General features: G+C 40.4%; 1 protein-coding gene across 5 annotated transcripts in view; it reads left to right on the top strand.

Moving 5' to 3' along the window:
* The window catches only part of plce1 (phospholipase C, epsilon 1), a 76,682-nt gene that overhangs the window by 19,646 nt on the left and 32,097 nt on the right, over nucleotides 1–24,939 (top strand). For all 5 annotated transcript variants that reach the window (XM_046377562.1, XM_046377564.1, XM_046377563.1 and 2 more), the window contains exons 6-7: nucleotides 15,793–15,986; nucleotides 16,651–16,793. In XM_046377562.1, the coding sequence (XP_046233518.1) occupies nucleotides 15,793–15,986; nucleotides 16,651–16,793 (337 nt within the window). The remainder of the gene's footprint in view (nucleotides 1–15,792; nucleotides 15,987–16,650; nucleotides 16,794–24,939) is intronic.

The following is a 24,939-nucleotide window of genomic DNA, read 5'->3' as shown; positions in this document are numbered from 1 at the left end:
TGAGACCAATTAATTTGAGGGTGGCTGATGGCTGACTGGGGCTTTATCTGATGATCAAAATGGTGGTGAATGCATGGCCCAGTTATCCAGGTCTGATAGGTCAAATATTTGCATGCTGACTGTGAATGAATAGCACGTGGAAGTGAAATGAGCCTTTTGTAATGTGTTGATGGTTCATATTTCTGATGAAAATACAAATGGCTTTAACACACACACACACACAGTGTTGAACTGTGCTTACCTTATTACATTAGGACTCCTAAAAAGGTTGAAGTGAATGAAATTACAATACAGCTGGACACATTATTTGGATGGCAAAGGGAAAAGAAAAAAGTTTTAGATGAAGCCAGGCTATGAAAATTGGCTGAGAACAGCATGTACATTTTGCAAGGTGAAATGGAGATGCAGGACACCTGCACTAACTGGAAAGGCATGTAAATGGAATAAAAGATTTTTTTTGAGTGTGTGTATCAGTTAAGCAATTTTAAATTGTATCACTGTAGAAGGACAGAATGTATCACAGTAAAGTGCAGCTCTTTACTGGAGATGCATGTTGGACAATTGGACATGACTCAAAATACCACAGAATGCATCATATGAAACATATTTCATCCAGATTAGTAACTGTCGGAGAGACTCTGGCCAGATCAGCTTGAATGTTGATTTTTTTACAAGCCACACACTATAAGACAAGTAGGAGTCTCCATTATTGGATTCTCCTTCAGTTAGTTGGTACATGGGCAGAAGGCTAATTGAGTAATATGTTCTGATAATGTCATTGATCGTGTTCCGTCAATGACATTATCATTGATTCTAAGATTCTAATCATACAATCTAATAAATCTCCTCTTCTATCTCTTCTCTCAATTTTTATACAAAAGAGCAACGAGAAAACAGTTATTCAGTCGAAACTGAAAGGATCCAGATTCATTGAAGAGTTAAAGTTCTGGATTACGATTTGAACAAATTGGTATTAAACCTCAACCCTACACACACACTCTTGCCCACCAGGTGTGTCACACTCGTTTAACCTTGCGTCTATCATCCTCATGTTCTCACGCTGTGTGTTGTGCCACTACAAAGGAATGTGCCGAGCAGGCCACTCTCTCGCCCAGCTGGGTGTTACAGCTTAGCCAGAGATTAGAAAGTATGTGTATGTGTGTCGAGACACACTCTGCTTACACTGAAAAGGGGCTAGGACAGTAAATATCTGGCATGCCTTTGTAAGGACTACTGTTTTTCACCATGATGGTATCTTGAATAATGTGACCTCTCCGCTCTTTAAACGCAGTGAAACTCTGACTCTGACTTGAATCCGCTGCACAGGATTGCATGTGGCTGCTGCAGTTGTTTTTGTTGAAAGAAAATTCCATCTGTTTGTTTTCGTGGGGCGACGGGAGGGTGTCAAAACTGCATGTGGGTGTGTTTTCACTTTGTGGGTTAAAATGTGTGCGTGTGTGTGTGTGTTAGCTCAGGCCTCTCGCATCTCTGTGATATTGTGGGAAAATTGCGCTGCTCTGCAAACTGGGAAATGTCCCTACAGAGATCCAGAGCCGAGGTTGTTAAACTGTGGGTCAGGACTTCACACACACACACACAAACAAACAGTGGAGAATTATAACCCCCCGAGGAGAATGCAGGATGCATACACACAGTCTTCGTATCAATATTACATAGCCTATAAATGTGACTTTTTGGGTGATGACCCCATATTTTTAGGGTTGCTGCATCATGTGGAATTTCATTGAAATACACATCCTGAACTTAAATTATTTTCCAGTAGGAAGATCTAAACGGTCAGACACACTTGAACTTCCTGTCTGTTGACTAGCTTTCTGCTCTTGCGACCTCACCTAGTTTCATCACCCCCATGTGACATCACAGCACCCTGAGTACATGGCTGCATCATGTGTCACACAGCTTCTGCACTCCTCCAGTCACGTAGTCACCTTTTAATAAATTTTAAAATTTTAAAGATCATCCCATCAATACAGCACAAACGCCTGCTTGTTTGAGAGGAAAGAGTGTTTGGATGGAAATGAACCAAAAGAATCAAACGAGAGAATAAAGTAGCTGCGGGTCATTCTATTATTGTCGCACTCGAAGAATAACACAATTGCTGTAGAAATAGTCCCGCCACCTCCCTTTCCTAACACTTTGCCCATAATACATTTAGGGCTTTGACTCATAATTTGAGAGGTCAGCCAGAGGGGAATCAGCCAAAATTAAAAACCTAAGCTTGCAGGATGCTGGACAGAAATAGTTTCAATTGCATAATTCTGTTTTCATGTAGCAGCATTAAAACACAGCACCAACAACAATGTGTCAAACAGCAGGGTGGCTTGTGAAGAAATGATCTTTTAGAGTAATTTGAAATCAGAGTGCGCATTTACATATTTTCTGTGGGATTTTTTTGCTCATTCACACAGTAGAGCATTTGTGAGGTCAGACACTGATGTAGGTGATGTTTATCTCAAAGGTGTTCGATGGAGTCGAGTCCTTCCACACCAAACTCACTTAAGCTTTATGGACTTTGCTTTGTGCACTGGAACACAGTCATGCTGGAATAGAAACGGTCCTTCCCTAAACTGTTGCCACAGAGTTGGAAGCATAGCATTGTCCAACATGTCTTGGTATGCTGAAGCATTAAGATTTCCGAGCCCAACCTCTGAAAAACAGCCCCATACCACACCTGATTTAGATAATAAAGAGGTGTGTCTGAATACTTTTGTCTATACAGTGTATCAAATGAGAGAGCTGATTGGATTAGAGGCGACATAGAAAAAGTCAGCCTTTGGTGCCATCTAGTGGAGAACAGAATATTTTATGCTGCAAATGAATTTGGATTACTGAGTATTTTGGATTTGGGAACATCTATGACTGCTGACGCCTGAGTCGTGATTTATGTCTGACTTGTCATCTTTGTGATCCTTTTGTTATAGCAGCAAAGTGCTGAAAGAATGTGAGATAATCAGTCAGTTGATTGTCTAAGGTAATAAATATTGTGATTATCATTTAATTTGGTCTAAAAATGTCAGAAATTTTAAATAACTTTCATTATACTCCTCAAGCCTTGAGCCTTAAGTTTTATCCCTGATAGGATCGAAACCCCACACAAAACAAGGAAAAACAGTGAATCCTCACAGGTTAGAAGGTGGAACAAGGGAGTGTAAAATAATCATTTTAATAAATTCAGTCAGTTACCTCAATCGATTTTATCAGCTTTTCTTTTGAAAAGTAAAAAGAAAATACATTTTCTGTCTGCTATTAAACTTGATACTTCATTTGCCTGGATTTAACTTTTTAGTTAGTTTTCGGGACTTATATGTATGTCCACCAGAGGGCAGCACACTTTTTGAAATAAACAGAGCACCTGAAGTTTCTAGAATTATCCTTGCAAATATCGTGTTGTAGTCTACGCTGTGGTTTGTAATAAGCCAGTCCAAGGTGTTAGAGAAACACAGCAACAGCAGGCTGGTGTCTGCTTCAGTGGCTGAAAAGTGTGCACAGTCACAGCACAAGACAACACCACATAATACTGTATCATTGTCTTATTTAATATTGATTGCAGGACTTTGTGCCTTCCAAAGGCAATTCCTGTAATAAATGTTGCAGCCTATAATACATGAATCTGATTCCCTCATTACAGGCTCAGGAGGGTGGTCTCATTAGCTGGGTATTGATCAAAGAAATGCAAAGCAGACACCGAGGGCAGGCCAGCTGTTTGCTTTGTTCTGAAAACCACTTTGATTTCAATTGGGCATGAAACAGATTCATTTTTCCACTTGATTAGGGAGATTCAATAGAACATACTGTATTCATTTAGACCTGTTACTGTTGTAATTGCGTGTGCCTGTGTTAGATTACACTGCAATTACTGATTAGGGAAGAAATTACCAAGGTCTTTGTTTTCAATGAAATATAAATCTGTGCGAAAACCACCAAATTTCTTCCTGTGAGGATGTGTTAAATGATAACTTAATATTTAATTTTCAATTTTAGATATGGGCAGCATTTTGGTGAAGTGGTTAGTGGTTCTCTAGTCCAGTGTACCCTGCTGCTTGCCCTAAGTCTGCTGGGATCAGCTCCAGCCCCCCACTACCCTGCAAAGAATAAGTGGTTATAGATAATGGGTGGATGTTTTATACCAGTAAGATGATTCACACTTGCTGTTAATTTGTCTGCTCTGTCAGCATGTTGGGAGCACCGGCACGTTTCAGCCTCTTATTCCAGGACACTGGAACAGGTCCTTTTCACAAGAAAAATTTTGGTAAAAATAAGTCTGGCTAATTCACAAAAACTGGTGATCATTTTAGTTGCTAACCCATGGAGCTGCAATCAAAGAATGCTGCTGCTACTGCTTAGACTTCATTATGATTTTTAGTTAGCTTTATTGCATGTTAATTGTGATCAGTGCCTGAAGAGTCAACAAAGCATGTTGAAACATGTAATAAAAATGTATAATTTGTTGCAATAAACAGCAAATGCTCGAGGCTACTGTTGAGAAAAGCTGCAACATTGGTCTCTAATTACAGGTTGGCATAGAAACGCTCACCAGAGCAAAGCAAATAACAAGAATCAAGTGGCCGTACCTTAGTCTCTATTGGTTTAATGGCCCCACGGCGTCACCCGGCCCTATGAGAAGCAAACTACAACAGGGATATTGCTCAGCCATTATTGCAGCTTAAAGGTGTTTTGGGCTTCAATTAGACTTAATCAGTCTTTACCCAGGAGAGGACAATATGGAGGGTTGAAGGGTCACCATATTTGAATTTTTTTTTTAGCCTTGATTAAAAACAGGGAAGGATTGTAAGAATAAAATATCACATAGGTGCACACAACCTATTAATGAACAGTTCTTATTGCAGCAAATGTTTCATGATGTCCAGTATGTGGCAGTGAATTTAAATGTTGCTACAAATATTTACATAATTTTTTGCAGTTTGACCAAACAACCCCTAATGTCAGATTATTAGTTTTTTTCCCTTATGATTTAGGTGTCACAAAGCAATGAAGGGATACTTTGGATGTCATGTGACACTTGTTTGTACTTCTTAACTCAGGAAATAATCTGGTATGGAAACGCTTGGTGAAATCCACTTGGCAAATATCATAAAACATCACCTCACATGATGTCATTTATCATTTAGGAAGAACCAGCGCTGTTCAGTCGAAACTGTGCTCTTATTGTGGTCCAGTTTGTATTGACGGAGTGTTGTAAGTATTCTTGCAGTACTCTGAAGTTGGGCTACTGCTCAGTTTCATTAGGCCACCAGAGGAACACCATTTCCTGACTTCAACCAGGAAGCGCGAGTTATGTCGTATAACTAAAATGAACAGAGCTGGTCTCACTTGGTATCAAAGTCACTTTGTCTTCGAGCAAAATTGCCTCTTGCTATCTTTGATTGGCTTACCATACCATAACTGAGTGTATTTGGTGGAAAAGTATGTATCAGTTTAGGAGCTGGCCAAAGTGACTGATGTTTGCTTTGAAAAAAAAAAAAGAAACAAAAGGGGGTTTCAGTGGTTGATTTTCAGGTACTGTGTTATAGCTCTCAATAAAAACACAGAGGTCTCATTTGAATTACGTCAAGAAGTTGTTTACACGTTGACTAGGCTGTTAGAGGAGGATCGATTGAAATCTAGTATACCAGTGTCTCCTCTGTCCTTGTGTTTAGAGTTTACTGATAAAATCTCCCTTCTTGTTGCTGGGTTTCGATGGGCCACTTGCCTCATAACCTAATATGGGGGTACCGTCTGCATTAGGTAGAGGTCTCTGAGTCGCTGTCTTTCCCGCCTCACGCTTGTCTCTTTCCTTTCCATCTTAGTCTGCCTTCCCTCCTTAAACTTACCCTACTGATGCAGAGATCTCTCTCTCTCTCTCTCTCTCTCTATCTCTCTCTCTCGCTCCCTCTCTTCCTCCGTCTCTCTCTCTCTCTCATACTCTCTTTCGTTCAGGCTTCCTCTCTCACTTTTCGAAGTGTACACAGACTTAAGAGGGATTGGAGCTTGTTGTTTTTTCTTACTTTCTCTTCAATATATCAGCCTTCTCTGTGCTACAGTAAGTAAACTGTTTACTACGAGTTCTTGCTGTACTTGGAGAAAAACTTTCAGCGTATGGCATCTGTTCATTCATTGCGTTTTGTGGCTGTAAGGAACGGCAGTGTAAGATTAGTCGTTCAGCAAAGAGATTTGCTGGAGTTTATTAAGCAAGCATGTGTTGCACCAAGTTTAACGTAGTGAAATTAGTAGTTTAGTGCTGTTGACCTGCAGAAAATGTGTGGAATATTTAAAAAAGAAGCAAACCGACTTGTGTACCAAAGCCTTTTAGACTCAGATTTGGGCTTTCCTGTAGTTACAGTTAAACAGAGGGGAAATTACATTTGCCAGATTTTGAAAATGTAACCTTTCTCAAAGAAGATAGCTTTGAAGAAACGTCACAGAGTAGATCCGAAATTTAAAACAGCAGCCACTTGACAGATTGCCAAGTGTTAAACTTTAGTAGCGTTATGTGTTACATTACAGTATAATTTAGTAGAGTATTTGTACGTATTTTGTATTTTAAACAAACAAAAACATTCATGTAGACTGATTTCATACCTTTTCGACTGGATTTGTCTGCATGAAGTGCCACGATTATTCTTGTGTCTAGAACTTTAGGAGCTGAAAAACATTCATCAGGCTTATCTGCGGCTGTCTGACCAGGTCTGTGTGCCGTTATGTAGGAGAGTGTAGCGGCTTGCTGTAGTATGACATCATGAGAACTGTAAGTGGGGGAGTGTGGTGGTGTGGAGGGGGTCCCACTTGGTGTTCTAGGTAATGGGTTCCAGGTTGTTTTGGCCCTCGAGATGACCCCGCTTTGTTTTCTCACTCAGACTCTCTCTCTCTGTTCTATTTCTTTCTCCGTTGTGCTTCCCCTGCGGTCCGCTGGTTTCTCACTTCAGTTTCGTTCTTCTTCTGTGACTTGCTTTTCCTTCTTGGAGCTTAAAGCTAAATCATATTTCATCCTATTGGTTATGATAACATGTTACTCACTGGCTTCAATGCAGAGATTTTGGAGACAAGGATTGTTCCAGCCTGTTCAAACCTCATCTGTGTTTTTTCAGTCACAAATAAAGCCCTGAACACCTTGCACTGATGATGTCTGATTCTCTCTGATTTCTTCATTGTGTTGGCATCATATGCGGCAGCTGCAAAAATACCACCTGTCTTCTGAGTTAGTAGTCTTATGGGATGCGCTACGTGTTGTCTTAACAAGAGCAGTGATTGTTACGGGTGGGTTTTCCTGCGTGAACCAGACTGAACCGAAGTGGACGACTGCAACAGATTCTCTAATGAGGAGTCACAAGAGACGAGCCTCGTGTTGTTTTAATTAATCAAGCTTTGTTTATTGACTTCATCTCCTAAATTGCTTTGGTGCAGCTAGTGAATACTATGTTCTCATAACTGATTACCAAAACTAAGAGCATAAAACCAAGACTCATTGAAGGTCGATGTTTCCAGTAACCACATTTTAAGGACAAGCTCATTAGGAAGTGTCTATTGTGACTCTGTCCCATATCTTTCTAGCATTAATATCTGATCTTCTCAGAGGTGTGGTGTGTGTGTGAGACCTTTCATCTCACAAATGTGACTAAGCACAACTTGTCATTTCCTTTCCACTCTCTATTCACTCTGTACAAATTGGATTAGTTAGTCCTTTCCTGTAAATGTGTCTTTTCTGTTTTACTTTCTCCTGGTTCACTGATGGTTTTTCTTCCTTGTTGGCTGTAAAGGGGGATGATTACCAGCAAATAATCTATAATTATTATATCTTAAGCTACATATTATATCTATATAGCTTATCTCGACTGCTGAACGTTCAACTTCAACTGTTTGAGTTTCTAATTAATGCCGTGCAGCTTCTTTCTTTGCCTGTTGCTGTGAGTTTTGCACTGCTCTCCACTAATGTCCACACACACACACACACACACACACACACACACACACACACACACACACACACACATAAAATACACACAACAATGGTCTAAGCTTGTTAAAGGTGTGAGGCAGGCAGTGCTCGGGAGGTGAGCCCAGCTCATGGATCTTTGGTGAAACAGCTCCTTGTGAAATTCAACAGGCGATTATGATTCAAGTCACCCTTGGACTCCCTCTCCATTTCCTCTGTTGTGCTCCCCTGTGTTTTTCTCTCTCCACCTCCTTTTTTTTTTGGTCTGTCCTGCTGCACTGTCCTTTTTCACCTCCTCTTCCACTCCATCTTTTGCTCTCTTCTTCATTCCTCTCCCGTGTCTCTGTTGAACCTCTCTTCCTGTTTTGACACACTTTCCTCAAACCTTGTCAGTCTCTTTTATGATTGTTTTGTATTCACCCTGTCATTCCAGCCTTTTTTGCTTCTGTCATTCAGCCTCAATTCTCCCCCTCCACCGTCTCATTCTCTCTTGCTCCCTTCATACTTCTCTCCATCTGCACCAGTTTTTTGCAGAGTCATATGAGGGTGTATTTTGATTTCCTGTCAATGGAAAACAGGCCTAAACATAGGAAGTAGCTGGTTTAAATGTGTGGTTCTGGACAGGCAGCTATGTTATTAATACAACTGTGCATTAAGTCTTGTTTAGAGCCAGCTAATCAAATGCTGTATGGAAATTTTAAACCTTATTACATAAATGTGTCTTGGAACCAGCAGATCATGAGTGTTATTATGAGCTAAAATGAATTATTATGATCAAAGCTTTACAAAAAAGATTTAAATGTATGTTAATTAAGTATTTATAATATTTAATCAATTTTGGCCACTTTTTCATATAACAACCAAAGCAAAGGTCACTGAATGTAATTCAGTCTTCCAGCTATTGTTAATCTCACAGAGAAGTCTTTCCCAACAAAATGTTTGGGGGTTCCCAAACACCCACACTCATGTAACACCCAGATGACATTTACAGTGCTGTACTGCATGAGTCTAACCGCCAGAAATGTCAGCAGCATCATAATCCACTCAGGCACAGAGGGCCCTGAGCTAAGACTAGAGTAACACAAGAGGGGTTTTCTGTAGAACAATGACCTCTGCTGTCACAACTAAAGGATTTTCAGGTTTCATATTGTGTCTATTTTTCCTCAGCTGAAGTATGCTGAGATCATTTCTGTCTTGTTCGCCTTCATTAAGTCATTTATTCTGCGTCTATTGGAGGGGATTTTGCTGTCAGTCCAGTACTCACTACAGTTATCTCTTGTCTCCAGTTTAGGGGCGTTGCAATATACTGATATTGACAATAATCACGATATTTAAAAAAAAAAAATACTGTTGTATTGTGTTAATAACAAACATATAATATCATCAAGCAAGTCCAGCGCAGATTTTAGGCTTTGTGGATCAGTTCACCTGGTAGCCTTTTCAGTATTCATTAAGTGTAATTGCTGTCTTTCCACAATTATGTTTACAGATTCTCTCTTCACCTCCTTATGCAAATTATTAGCAAATGTTATTAGTTACTATTATTAGCAAAAACAAGACAAATCAGATCACAAAGAAAGTTAAATTTGACCGATTGTCTTGATTTCTATAAATGCGCTAATAATCATGAAGAGGAAATCTGATATTGTAACAGCCCTACTCTGGGGGAATTGTCCTATTTTATTTATTTATTTTTACTTTCTTGCGAAAAATTATGTCATGCATGAATAAGAAATTTACTTATTACTTATTATTTATATAAATCTACTTTGTGTATGGTTGGTTCACTTCTAAATGTGCTGTTGTTAGCGACATTCATATTATTAGAGTCATATTTATATCCACTTTCTCATTTAATAACTTCAGTTAGATTGTGATCTTCTCAATATGTTTTAATGAGGGAGAGTTGTTCAAGTGTGTCTGTGTGTATTTCATCCTGTAGTATGTGCTCTTCTGTCTTATTCAAAGCAGATACTCAGACATCAGGCTCCTCTTGTCTAAGCAATACTGACTCTTTAAAAGACTGAGTGTGTGTGTGTGTGTGTGTGTGTGTGTGTGTGTGTGTGTGTGTGTGTGTGTGTGTGGGCCACCTACAGACACACAGACAATATATTCACATTCACTCAGAACTTTGTCTGTTTAAAAGTACATAAATGCCCAGAGAATACAGTAAATACTTGTGTATACACAACATTTAGGAGTGCACTCATAAAAAACATATGACTATATGTGACACACAGCATTTTTTTTTTTTTGGCCAGTGAACGCACCAGTGAGCACAGCACTCAGTCAGCAGTGAGACAGTCCAGGCTCAGGCTGCAGGAAAGCAAACATTACCTTGTGGAGACAGAAACAGCAGAAAAGGTCAGAGCAGAACAGGACAGTGCGGAGAGGTTGTCTGTCTCTTGGTGATGCAAACCAGGATTTGGGGTGGGGGGGGGAGTTGTGTGCGTGCACAACAAAACACACACTCACGCATGAAAAATGGACTCCAGTGATTGCAGAGTGGGCAACACATTTGAAGCACCTTTTCACATGCTCAACCTGAGACGTGGTATGTCTGCTTAGCATGTTTGGAAGTACTTGGTTTATGTCTTTTGATTTGGTTTACTCTGTCCAGAATGGGTGGGGTTAAGGGTGTCTGAGTGCTGAGATACCAGAGCTGCTGAACATACCTGGCTCCTCACCGAGTTTTCAAATAGACTATGTGCAGTTGATTTTAAACGCGCTCGTCGTGTTGGGTGGGCAGGGCACACGCTTTCTTCATTTCCCTCAGAACAGCTTTGTCGGCTCCATTTTCACTGCATTGAAGTAAACACACACTCCAAGTGGTATGAAGGATATTAGCGGTATGGGGCTCTCTCAGACCTAAATCTTTTGGTGATTTGCAGTGCTTCAGGAATGAGCCGAGAGGTGGATTGGTGCAGCTAAGTTTTACTTAGTTCATTTTTAGTAAGGCAGAAACATTGCTGGGAGAGGTGATTATATGATTACTCACTAGGTTGTCAAACAGCAGTAACAGACTTTCTCTTATTTCAGTTCTTTTAAATGTAAGTTTTTGTTTTCTCTTAGGGAGTTTTGTTCTCGAGCCAAAACACTTGAATGTTGTTTGGTCTTGCTGAAGAAAGTTCACCCAGGTATTATAAATGAACTTTCAAAGACCAAAATAACCAATACACTGACGTATGGTATAAGTCAACTTACACAGTAAAGGAAGGGTTAAGGTCGTCGTGTCTCCCTGTGACCTCAGCTCTGAGTCCACAGACCAGAATAACAGAGTTCTTTTAACAGTGACCCCCCCACCCCGACCCCCACCCCCACCCCCCGTAACCTCAGCTAACCCCAACCCTCCATGATGCTTCCAGAAGTAGAATTCTGTCGAAACGATGTATTTCTATTCCTTGAATGTCAGCTTCATGGGAGAGTATGTGGGAGCTGTGTGTCAGGATACGTTTGCAGTGATTTGTCTAATCCCATGTGAGGACTTGTGTGCTTTTAATTGCATGATATCATTACCAATTTAAACTTTGTGGCCTTGTGTGTTTAGCACAATGGCCAGAGTGGAATGAAATGCACAGTCACAAGCACCACTGCAGCATCTCACAGACAGCTGGGCTGCATCGTATCACTGGATCTCTGCTTTGGAGTACTGGAGAATATTCAGAGTAATTGAAGAGGAGCGTGTATGTGACTGAGAGACAGAGAGTGTTAGTATGGGGAGAGGGTGTCAGCGCTGGAGTATGTGAGCGTGTGTGGTGGGCCAGAGACATCAAAGCAGAGAGGTCGAGAAGGTGGGTGGTTGGATTTCAAGGAGACGGCATCAGCCTCTCCAGTGTCCTGCAAGCTCTATACTGTATGTCTGTGGTATGAAATACATAATGGCACGGGCATGAGTCAGAGAGTGTTTGCATGTCTGGTTTTAGTATGTGCATGTGTATGTGTGCCTTTGTGTGTGTACATTCCGGCTCAAAGTTCAGTGGATCTGTGTGGTGCCCCTTACTAATCCCTTCCCAGAATGGCTGTTGCCAGGCAGAGAAATTACCCAATGGTGTGCTAATGGGGCTTAATGGCTAACTCATTCATAACTGTGGGTTACGTGGACCGATTGCCAGTAATACAAAAGTCCTAGCTTCTTTGCACCCTACACTGATGTAATGTATCTAGAATTATTTTCACATTGGGGGCGGCAAAAAACACATTACTCCTTCTTTTAGCTCTGTTTTGGTCTCTACCAACAAATACTGTATGCTGCATGTAGAGTGGTAAGAGTCAAACAACAAACAATCAGTCAAAACAAACAAGCAAACAACAACAAAAACTAGTAGAAAGAGAAAGATAAATACTTCAGAGTGAGTGAGATTCACACTTTTCCCTTTCGCATGTACACTGTACTATGTTTGCAATATGGACACCATGTGCACCATTTGTAATACAGTGACAATGTTACTGTTGTTTATGTAACTCATGCAAAACAGACCCTGACTGTTAGCTGCATGAGTGTGAGAGAGGAGTGATATTTCTGAAATTACTGTAACTTACTGGAAGTGGAAGCTCAATCAGCGCAGCTGCCTGCAGCAGTTATAATTTCATCGAGCTAAAGCCATTAGCATTTCCTGTACACACACACACACACTGTAGCATGATATATAGGCAGTTGACCCCCATGATTATGGTTCTTCCAACTGGCTAAATGGCAGGATCAATTCTGAAACTTACTAGGAAGAGGAAACGATGGATAAGTTGCTGCTGGATGACCTGTACTTATGTAATTGAGCTGAAATGCATTTATCGTCCTCACGCCTGATGTTACTGTGGCTACATTAAATAGAAGATCACTTTCTGCCCCCCTTCATATATTACAGTTATCATTTTTTGTTCAAGGGTTGAAAATGTAGCAGTGAAAATGGAACCTTGATTTATTTAATTATTTCCCTTTAATGGATGCTAAAGCCAGCTAATTGCTTGCCCACTCACTCCCCCATTCACTCCTTCACTCTTTCACGCTCTAATTCCCTTATGCGTTAAATTTTTTATTCTCTACCCACCAAAAGTACATTTCAATGCCGTCCTTGTTATTTATGGATTCACTTTTCTTGGGGACATCTGTGCAAGGCGAAAATCAGAAGATCAGCGACAAAGCTTTTTCATATTCACTGGTGAGGATGTATCTGTAATTTTTCCCATCATTGTTGGCCAGCCTACATGTTTACGGGCTACATGTGTGTTTTGTGCTTTTGAAGGAGAGTCGGTCTGTGTGTGCATGTGTCAGCATGGAGTTTGAAGATGAGTTTGTTTGTTTGTGTGTGTGTGTGTGTGTGCGTGTGTGTGAAGCCAGCTGCTCTGCGTCCGTTAAAAGCAGCTCCACATTCCTTACAGTGTCCTTTGAAGTCAGACTATCTCTAACACACTTACTGTATGTACACACAGCTTTTTCTGCTTCATTACTCATCTCTGTCAAACCCCTGGTCTGTGTGTTACAGTAGAAATAACATGGACCTGCACAGTCTGAGGAGATCATATGCTTTTCAGATGTTTGACTGACTGTCTGACTTAAACTTGATAAAGTACGTAAAGTGTTATAATAAACATGAAGTAAGTTTAGTAATTTAGTAACCCCTTTAACCTCTTTGTAAATTCACTAACATGTCTCACAGGTTTACACCAAATACATTAAGTGTGATGGAGCTAATAATCCTACAGATGATTTATTGTTTTGTTGTTTAGTACTGGCCATTCATTGTCATACTTAAAAAAAAATCTTTAACCGGCACAAAATGTTGTGACTCTACTAAACCTTGATTTAGACAGTGGTCATCTCCAGTTACCTTAAAGTATTTAACTGCCAAAAATGTAAATTTAACAGAATTAAAAATAGGAATAGATACACTATACAGACACAAGAATACAGACACACCTCTTTATGGGGCTATTTTTCAGGGGTTGGGCTTGGCCCCTTACTTCCAGTGAAGGGAAATCTTAATGCTTCAACATACCAAGACATTTTGGACAATGCTATGCTATTGCATATGCTATGCATGAAAGCTCTACTGCATTAATGGCTCACAGAAACACCCTAAAATCTTCTGGAAAGCCTTCCCAGTAGAGTGGAAGCTGTTACACCTGCAAAGCTGTTTATGTTTTTCAGAATGCAATGTCATTAAAGTCCCTGTTGGTGTAATGGTCAGGTGTCCCAATACTTTTGTGCATATAGTGTATCTTATCAGACAAAAATGTGATGAATATAAGGTGACATTACTTTAATGGTCCTATAATGCTCCAGTGCTGTCATGCTTATGTTAATGATGACTTTAATAAGAAATACTGTGTTGGCTAGCACAGGCATACTGGTGTCATGGTTTAGAGACAAATACAAAATCTGTATTAGCTGTTGGCACTAAAACTTTTCCACCATGAGTCATTTGGGGTTATTTTGTTTATTAGTAATGGTTAAACAGAAATTCCTGCCCATCTAAATGTAGAGTAAATAATAGAGGCATGAGCGCTATGTATGACCCCAGCCAAATCCACTCTTTTAGCTTTTAGTTCTGTATTAAATGTGGGAAAATATATTGTTCATGTAGCAGATTTAATGTCTCTTCGGTGGACATGCACTGTATTTAGATGCTGTTTTTACTAGAAATGTGTCAGTGAATGTTTTGGATAAGGTGTTTTACCACTGTTTTTTTTTCAGTTTCATAATGTTGCTAAAAGCTTAAGTAATAAGCTTGTTGCTTTAAAGCAGGTCAACACAGGAGTTTGTGTGTGCTTGTATGTGTGTGTTTGTTTCGTGTGTCTCACCCTCTCTCTCCCACTGTCCCCAACGGCAGCTCGTTCGCTCTCTAAACGTGCAGGCTGGTTCGTATCCTGTCCCTCGGGATAGCACAGATCTGACAACAGCTAGGCCTACACCCCATGCAGGAAACCCATCCCACTGAGGCAACTAGCTACCCATGTACTCTATGTGTGTGCAAGTTATGCCAGCCAGCTCTGAAAGAGAGCACAGGTTCACATGTACTTCCATGTACTTGATCCTGGATGGCATTATAATGAAGCGGTGCTACTGACGATTACACCCTGGCCATATTTTGTCGATAAACCGGTATTGTACTCTTCCCTCCGCTTTGTCACCAGTATTGATTCTGCCCAAGTCGGTAATATCCATCCCCGCTGAAGTGTCCACTTAGACTGCCACAAAATGCTTCCATAATGGCTTTTCTCTGAAACTTGTGCCAGAAGAGCAGGTTTGTGAGTTCACTCAGAGCGTGAAGAGGAGGAGAGTTTTTTTAAGGTCAAAATGTTTATCTACTTGAAACTCCTCAGTGACGTCTCTTCTTTCCCTTTTGCCTCCCTTACGATTCTTTTTCCTCCATCTTCCCATCATTCTCCCTCTCTTTACACCTACATACATGTATGTCTCGCTCGGATGATTTTCTGTCGCCCTTCCCATCTTTCTTCCTGTCCGTTAAGTGCCTCAGTGGTATTGCTCTCTATTCAGTTATTTCTTTTCACACTTTGATTTCTGGTCTGTCAAGGGGAAATTGCTCCTGATAATGACCACAGCAGAGGAGTCGATGACAGTGACCTCAGATTCAAGTGTTACGTGACAGTCTGAAGGGCGAAAAACGTCACCGAATCACATGAATTTTGCCAGAAAGCTTTTGAATCCCTACTTTTTCATCACAGTATTATGGTGATGAATACTTGAAAGTCGATAAAGCACAATCAGCTTTTGTGTTTTTCTGTCACCGGACACCTTCATTTATGTGAATGTAGCTTTTGTGTAACCGTAGCTTCAGAGTTTTGTAAGTGAGTGACACATTTGTCAATGGCTTCCTCAACAGGTTACCAGCTATGTGCAGAACAAAGAGGAACTCAACCTGACTCATCCTGCCAAAAAGCTCCTGCTGTCTTGTCCTGGATGTGTGTGTCTCAGGGAGGCTCGCTGGCCATCACGTGCTGACAGTGACAGTCCAGCCAGACCACATCTGAAGCCTTGCCTTCGTCCTTGGTTTTATCATCCATCTCATCCAACAAGGTTTGTAGCCATCTGTCAGATATAGTTTGTTCCAGCCATGTTAAATAACGACACCTATTGTTTTTGAAGAGTTGGTCTTTATGGTCTGTCGTCTAATCAAATGCTGGCTAAAGATACACAAAACAAATGCACTCCAAGCACCAAGGATGATTAACTCAGGATATTGATCAAACAATTAATCGATTAATTGACTAAGAAAATAACTGGCAAAACGAAAATTAGTCTGATTTACTGACTGAAGATGATTAAGGTTTTTGCACTGCTCTGCACTAAACATGAAGACTAAAGTTTGTCTTCTAAATTCGAGGCTACAGGACAAATACACCCAGTCAACCATCTAATAAAAATGCGTAATGTATCGTTACTTAACATACAGTATGTAAGGTATAGCATGCATGTGCCACAACGCTAACAAATGCAGACATAGTGAAAGTGAATGTACAACTTTGATGTTGCACGTTTTAGATTCTGAGCCTTAATTAGATGCATAAAAGTTAAGAGACAATTAGAATTAGTCGGTTGTTTATGCTGACATCATAACTAAGCGATCAGCAGTCTGTTGATGGCAAACACATATAAATACTTATTGTAAACACTGGACGTGATTATAAATGGATAGATTAGAATCACTGTATTTTTTCTTGTTAATTTCTACATCTTCCAGGTTTTACCGAGCTTGTGCCCAGAGGACATCAGTGTGTTCCCTGCTGACCGGAGCCCTACTGGAGGCCACAGCTGCCCTCGGCGCCCGTTCTGCTCTACCTTACCTTTTGGCCCAGGGCCCCAACGGCCACGCTGTGCTGAAAGGTGGGTGTTGTACTGTAGAAGCAGGTGTATCTAGAAGAGGTTTTCTTAATGCAGTGTGCAAAGCCTTTAAATTTGAAATGATTATCGCAGCTCCAGATTGTGACCGTTTTTGGAGACATTGTGACTAAATTTTGTAACTAGGAGCACGAGTGCAACTTGTGAATATGCCCCCTATTTTTGTCTTTGCATATGAAGTGAAACACCAGGAGCAGTGTTTCCTCCAGCAATCTTTTGCCATGGCGGGCCGGTCAGATCCATTTCCTCAGTCGGCTACACAAGCAGCTGTTGTTGCTGCCCAAGTTTTGTTATTCGTTCCATCTATCATCTATCAGCCCATGTTGGACCCATTCATTTTAGCCAACCATCACTTTAGTGGTTTGTCAGATAGTAGAGAATCCACTCTGCAGTGAAGTTCTTACATTTGACTGTAGAACACTAGAAAGTCTTTGCATCACATCTACACTTGGATTTTTGCCATCCACGCGAGCCACTACAGTGATTTTGTGCAATAGAGTCAGCATCACAAGAAACCTAGTAATTGACTAGTACATATGATAAGATATGAAAAAAACAAACTAAGGAAATCCTCTTTCCCCCTACAAATACTTGTGCACTACACAGCTTGCATCCCTGTAAGAAAAGGGAAAACACAATAGTTCTAAAACTACAGAATTTAAACTTTATTTAATCAGTTGATGGCTTTTGTAATATCTGTTTTTTGGAGGTGCTGCAGCCCCCCTTTAAAAATAATAGAAGATGACTGCGTCTTAAAGCGCCGCATTAGTTTTTGCTTTAAAATAAAAGAGCTCATTGTTATTTCTGTAAATTGTATACTCATGGCCGAATAATTCCTAATACTGTTAAGATGGAAAAACATATGAGCGTGCTGCTTTGCCTGTCTTTTTAGGTGGTCCCTCTAAATTTTGTCCTGCTGTGCCTAATTTGCTTCTGATTCTCAGTAGGGAGCACGAATGTGACTGGTGGACAAATTCAGCCTGAAGCCCCGATAATACATGCAGTATGAAAATCAGCAGTTACGTATCAGATATGTTCGTCAGCTAATAAACAGAGCAGCATTAAATTGTACGACAACTGAAGGAGGGACTTTAGGCAGGCAGGCCTGTGTCTGTTTGATTCTGAGAAGAAAAGGTTCTCACTACTCCCCTGTGGTCTACTGCTCCACTCTTCTTCTTCCTCTCTGCTCTTTTCCCACATGGTTCCTTATCCACAGCGGGTTTTGGGTCGGTACAAGCACGTCTCTAGTTGATCCCAGCGGTTGCCCTTTCCCTTATACTTTTCTCTTTATATCCTCTGCTGCTTTCCCTCTCTTTCTCTCTCCACTCCATTCTCCATTTTAGACAAACAAATCCACACACAATGCTGAAGGAGAAAACATCTCCTGACATCACAGGGTCCTATGCGCACACACACACACACACACACACAGAAGGTTATGTCTTAACATCTGAAAAGAGGTCATATGCACTTCAAACATGCTCGCTGTGTTCTTCGGAAAACCTCACGAGTGACAGATTGATATTTTAAGTTTATGTTTTTACATAACAAGCGCACACTTACTGAATAATAAGCCTGCTTTTCATTCATGTAACACACGGCAAGAGGCAGCTCTCTCCCTGAAATGCATTGAGAAAGACATTAATATGTTAATTGTAAAATTTTATTTCATGATTGAACAAAGTCCCAACATGCAATGCAGCATGTCACCCCTTCCTCTCATGACTTCATCATCTAACCATTCGGTCAGTTGCTCAGCTGATAAACGGTCTGCCCACCTTCTCTACAATGATGTTACGTATGACTTAAATGTAAACTGATCCTGACATTAATTTCCACTGGCAGTGGGCCAGGGGACAGGCTGTCTCTGGCAAGACCAAGGAGACACACACACACACACACACAGAAACATGATTTTTTTTTTTTTTTTCGCATTTGTTTCTCTGTGATTTGCGTGATTATTAATCACGTTAATAACAAATTGTCACACAAGCTTTCGGAGACCAAAAACATTCAGTCACATGCGCACACATGCATGCACGCACACACACATACACTCACACACACAGAGCACATATCTTCAACATGACACCGTGTTCTGTTCTAATGGGTGTTGCAGGAAACAGAATAGAGTCACACACGCGCACACATAGCAGCTTAGAAGTCTTGGCAGGACTTGGATTTCATAGAGACACACACACACACACACACACACACACACACACACACACACACAGCCTGAGAGACTCCCCATTTAGCTGGCTCTGTCTCTCTAACCTCGCAGCTACATCGACAGTGCACATGCGCATTACCTTCTAAGACTTGGACCCTGACCACATTGTGCGTTTTTAAAAAGTTATTTGTTTCCGTTCTGCCATTCATCTTTCTTTCTGTCTAAGTTATGATTTGACATGTAGTGTTTTTGACATCTGTGAGATGATAATGTCCCTCTAACAGAGTGTGGTGCTGCTGCTGCTGCTTTGGAAGTTTTGGTTCGCTTGATAAACCAAAAAGGAAAGACTGCTGAATCGGATGAAAGAGAAGCTTTAAAAGAACAACAATTTTCACTCCGACCGACGCCAAATGCCGTTTTAAGTTGCAATGGTTTTTAATGTGCAACGGTTTTCAAATGACATTGATTGCAATGTTAAATATCAGATGTCATAAAAGACATTTCAGTATTCTGAAGCTTGGGGAAGGTCCGACTTAACTTTCCAATTTGGATAGTGTTCATGTAGTTATTGCTTTCTTACCATTTATGGTATTGTTCCTCTCTTCAGTGTTTCAACAGAACAAACCTGCTCTTATTCTCTCATGGATTAGGAGCTTTTCTCAGTCTGACTTGTATAATTCAGGTTAAAATTTACATACTCTCTAATGTAGCAGCACATAGCACCCCTAAAACCTGCCAGCTCTTAAAAAAACAAATTTAACACATATATGATGCGCTTTTCTACCTGGAAATGAACAAAGGACTTGTATCCACGACACAAACAGAATGTATCATGCATTTTTGAATTCAGTCTTTATCAGCTTGTGCTAATTTTTCCTCAAAAATGTGGATATGCATTTCCCACACAAAGCTGCCTTGATTTGAAATGGACCTGAAGCTTTAGAGACAGATTGCTCACCACTATATGTTGAAGTGGTCTACCACATTTGGAAAGCAAAGGTTAGTGAGGGTCATCTATGTGACACCTGCTATAGAAAAGCTTTTGTGATCTCTCTCTATGCATTTTCGCCCCTCCTCTCTTTTTTGCTTTCCTTCTCCTCCTGAAGTGGAAATACAACCTGTCTTACAAAGAAAAAAAAAAAAGAAGAGTGATACTTTATTTATTCAAGGATTCGCTGTAATCTATTTAATCTCTGAGCTGCAACTTCAGTTCTTTTCCCAACCTCAAACTGTTGCTGACAGTCTTATACTGCTGCTATTACAATGTTGTGCTTTATTTTTAAATTATTGTTTTGCTGCATTAGTTGTAAGTTGCATTGGATCAGCCTTATGTTGTGGTAGATCCTTTATCCTCTCAGCAAACTCTTTCCTCTGTCATTTCACAGGTAAAGGATCGTATGGATTTGTATGTCGAGGACTTTAGGATGTTTGAGTTGGCTTTACGCGTAATAATTACTCTAGTTAGTTACTTTTTTAAACATGTTGCAACGTTCAATCTAATCTAGAAAACTGGCTTGCATGAAGTATGAACCTCATAGAAACAGAAACGATGTTTTCATTACAAGATACAAGATAATTAGGAGTTTGCATAAGTCACAACTATGAGATGCGGAGGTCTCCGTTTTTGTTTTACTTGGTTATTTCTATTGCTGTTCTGTCCTCTTCTAATAAGGTACTGATATTGATATAGAGAGAGTACGGTAGTAGCAAAAACCTGGACTAGAAGTGCAACTTAGCAAACTTGATAAGTGGCTCTGGCCGAAATGCTTTCAAGGATTACCTGGATAATCCTCGGTGTATTCTTAGAGTTTTAATGTGCGTGGTGAAAGGTGGAATGTTTTTCCACACCTTCTCCACATGCTGCGTGTTGCCGGTTCCTCTGATGTATTTGAATTCATATGTCTTTCTGCAGCGCAGCGATTATTTGGTTTTCAATTGGAGCGTTTTACACACGTCTGGGTCACTATAACATGCTTTTGTTGTGAGTGTAAACTCACACCTAGAAGACAAATACTGGTGTTGGAAAATGTCAAGTTGGTAAGATGTGTAAGGTCAAGGTTGGGTGTGTGTTTGTGGTCATCACGGGCGTAGAGAGATTGAGATCATAAATCACTGCTGAATATGTCAGTAATTAGGAGCAGCTGTTGTTGTTTCCTGGTGTGTGTCTTTGGGAAATGTTTGAAGTCTGATGCCCGGCCAGTTCATGTCACCTTAAATACTGTTGATATTTTGAGGCTATGGCACCTGAAGATTTGGGACAACTTGCTGATGTAATCGATTCATCAGTAATTGCGGAAATACATTGATTTGCATAACACGTGTCGGCGTGCCTCAATGAAACATGGCTGTGCTCGGTTTAAGCGTGGATGACCGAAACAAATAACAACCTGCAGCTAAAATAAAACCTCACCCACGATCATGTGAACTGTGGCAGTAGTTCAGACAGAAACCCAACAGTGCGGTGCTCTGCAAAGTTGACATGGCTTATCACTGCAGTACAACTGCAGTGCACTTAACACAAACAAACGCTCTAAATTACACTGAAGTCAGGATCGCTTTGTCAAGACAGCAGCAACACCAAGGCAGGACTATCGTGTTTAGATTTGCAAAGCAAAGATGGTGAAAAAGCTACACATTCTCATGTTGCAGCTTCTCAAGTGGGAGGATTTGCTGCAGACGCTGCTGTGGGCTTTGTGAGGTTGTGAGGGACAAAGACAAAAAAAACAATTAATAAAAAAGACAAGAAGGTAGTCTATAATGAAATATTTGTGTTGTAGCTCTCCTTGCCTCCTTCACTGTTACAGCATACACAGTTGTATTTATTTAAGTGCAAACGCAAAGTGGACACCACTAGGATTTAGCCATAATCATGTCAGTGGGAGTGGTTTAAGTGCTTTTCTTGACCTTTTTTCTTTCACAGCACAATTTATTGTACTGCCCAAAAGGAAGTAGGTTGGTCAGTAATAAGCTGCCATCCTTCCAGCTCAATACTGGTGTTTCTTTCTCTTTTTCCCTCCCTTCTTTCCTTTTTCTCTTCCTCTCAGTCATCATTGTACATTGTGTTGCCTGTCAGCATTCAAGTCCCACTGACAGCAGATGTGGTGGGGAATCACACCAAAAGGGAAGTCTCAAGGATTTCAAGTGCTCTTATTGTTTACATGGCCATAATTGCTGAAAATAGCCATCCAAACAATTTTAGGTTGGATTCTTTTTACTTTACTTTAAATGATCAAAATATTTCACTGTATACCAATATACCATGTGAATGCATTAGTCCTTATAAAATCAAAGATGATATTTTGGTTCAGGTAGCAATTTAATGACCCTGCAAGCTGTTGCTTTGACAAATAACATCATCCTTTCAAATGAGCTTGGAGGGAATGTTGCCCGCACAGGAGCCTGCTCTTATACTGTAGCTGATATTATTAAAAATTAATTATGAAATATTAATTTTAAATTTTAAAACACTTTAAAATATTAAAAGCAACAAATCCTCACATTTGAGATGATGGGACATGTGACTATATGCCTTTTTTGCTTAATAAAGGTCAATTAACTAAGTAAAATTCATCTTACTAGACTCATCAATTAATAAACTAATTGTCCCAGGATTTAAAGTGTAAAGACACACTGAGAGGTAAACACCTCAGGTAACAGTCAGCACCATACTGTGATCTGAATTGTCACATAATGGGAAACATCCTGTGGTTCTCCAAAAATACAACAACACAGGTGCCGTCTCTATGACTTGTTTCTCTAGTCTGTCCAAATGAGTGTATGAATTACGACGAGGTGTCTTGGTGCAGTGGGATGGTCTGGCCGGTCTAACTGTAGCGCATGGCTGTGAACTATGTATGGTGTCAGTGAAGGGTGGGCGGGAGACGGGGGGGGGATAGTGAATGTATTTAAGAGACACAGCAAAAAAATAGTTTGCTGATAAGGAACCGGAGGGGAGGGCAGGTGAGGAGAACAAAGATACAGTATGAGCTGGAGAGAGTCTAAGGAAGAAATGGAGCAAGGGAGAGAGAAATAGAGCACAGAGAGGGGGGGAGGGAGGGGGAGAGTGAGAAAGAGAGAGAGAGAGAGACTCGGAAGGCTCAAATGTGGACAAGTGTACCTCCCTCACCCTAGCGCTGAACTGTCAGTGTGGAAGCAGAGTGGCCAGCTGTATCTAGCAACCATGAAGCACTCAAACAGACTGGACTTCAAGCTGATCAGTGAGTAGAAGAAATGTGAGTTACAGTATGGCTGCTGGTGTCTTCACACGGCTGAGTTTCAATGACTGACATACGGAGTAAGTCTGTCCTTACGTGTGTGTGTGCTGGTCCTTTGTGTCTAATCAAATGTCTTCCTGTACGTGTGAATGTGGTCTAATGTGCTCAGCACTTAGCTGTTATGCACATGAGAAGGTGACTTTTGATTCATTGAGAAAAAGTGATCGAACCGTTTGTTTACATGGTTGCCAGGAAATCTGATTACAGCAGCAAATAATTTGTTCAGCAAATGTTAGACATTTAAGGAGATTGAATTCAGATTTGATTTAATCTTAAACTGTTAATTTTTTTCAGGCTTCAGGTTATATAATGCATATTGGATATAGATGTTGATGGTTTGTTGCTTTGCTTACTGCCAAGGTTTATTAAAGTCAGGGCCATCTGGACCAGCTTGATCTTTTGTGCTTTGTGATTTGTTCTTTGTTTCCTTATTTTGGGTTCATATATATTTTGTATACTGAGATGCAAGGTTTTTTTAAACTGTAACCAGATTTAAATGTGTGATGGATGCAGCAGTCTGAAAAAAATGTGTGTGAGGAACCGCTGTGCACTGTGCCATTTTCATACCAGAGACCTGACAGAAGGTGTCTGGGCAACTTCACTTTGAATTGACCCTAAGAATGAGTGTCACACATGGCCATGGATGTGTTTAGACTCGGAGGATACAGTAATACACTTTACAGTTTAAAAACAAAACCGCCAAAATGACCCAAGTGCACCATCTGATTTGAATCAAGTCACCGTGAAGTTACGCAGAGACGCTGAACTCTTGATAGTTTCTTTTCTTTCTTTTCTTTTCTTTTTTTTTTTTTTTGGCAGATTGAACAAGACCAGATTCGTCTCACCCGAAGAGAATAGTGCAAAGGAAACATTTCGGTCTGCTTGCTTCTTCTCTAAATCTCTTTTAGGCTCCAACGTTACTTTCACTTGACTCAGTTATGTGACGTATTTAATTCTGTACAGCAATTTGATCATTGGTTCCGTAACAAGGAACCTTTTGCTTAATCAGTCCAAAGTTCTTATCTTTGTCCTGGTTTTTGTCGTAGTCCTCCCTGCTGAGGAATAAAGGTCGGAAGAACCTTAAAATGTTGTATTTATGTCTGCACGTGGTTCCTTGTGTGCATGCAGTGTGCATATCTGATCCAAGAGGGAAACTCCCTGTGATAACTCAGTGTTGTCAGCAGTCAGACAGATCAATGTTTATTGCTTCTGCTTCTGCTGTGTGTCTGTGTATTTGGCTGCGTCTGTGTGTTATTACGAGGTCTTACACTATTTATTTTTGTCTGTTTATATTTAATTTGTTTACTGCTACTTGTTGATTTTTGTTTGCACACGTGTGTACACGACCTTACTTGTGTGTACTTTCATGTGTGTGTGCGTGCCAGTAAGGACAAGGTGTACCAGATGTTATTCTGTTATTTTTACTGCATGTTATTTATGCCGCGGATTCAAAGCGAGGAGCTGTTGCTGTAGTTCGGCTGGGGGATTTTAATTATATTGTCTGAGGAATGGCAGACTTTAAAGGGACATTTTACACATGTGGTGATGCCCTTGTGCAACACTACAGTGGATCAAACGGTTGTGTAAGACAGATTAAATCAGCGTTTGTGGACGTGCAAGACCCTTCCACTCCAAACCACAAAACGAAATAAACGTTTTGAAAAGAAATAACATACAATGATGT

Source organism: Scatophagus argus, chromosome 21, assembly GCF_020382885.2.
Source record: "Scatophagus argus isolate fScaArg1 chromosome 21, fScaArg1.pri, whole genome shotgun sequence".
Classification (NCBI taxonomy): Eukaryota; Metazoa; Chordata; class Actinopteri; family Scatophagidae; genus Scatophagus; species Scatophagus argus.
This window is presented reverse-complemented; position numbering and strand designations above follow the sequence as displayed.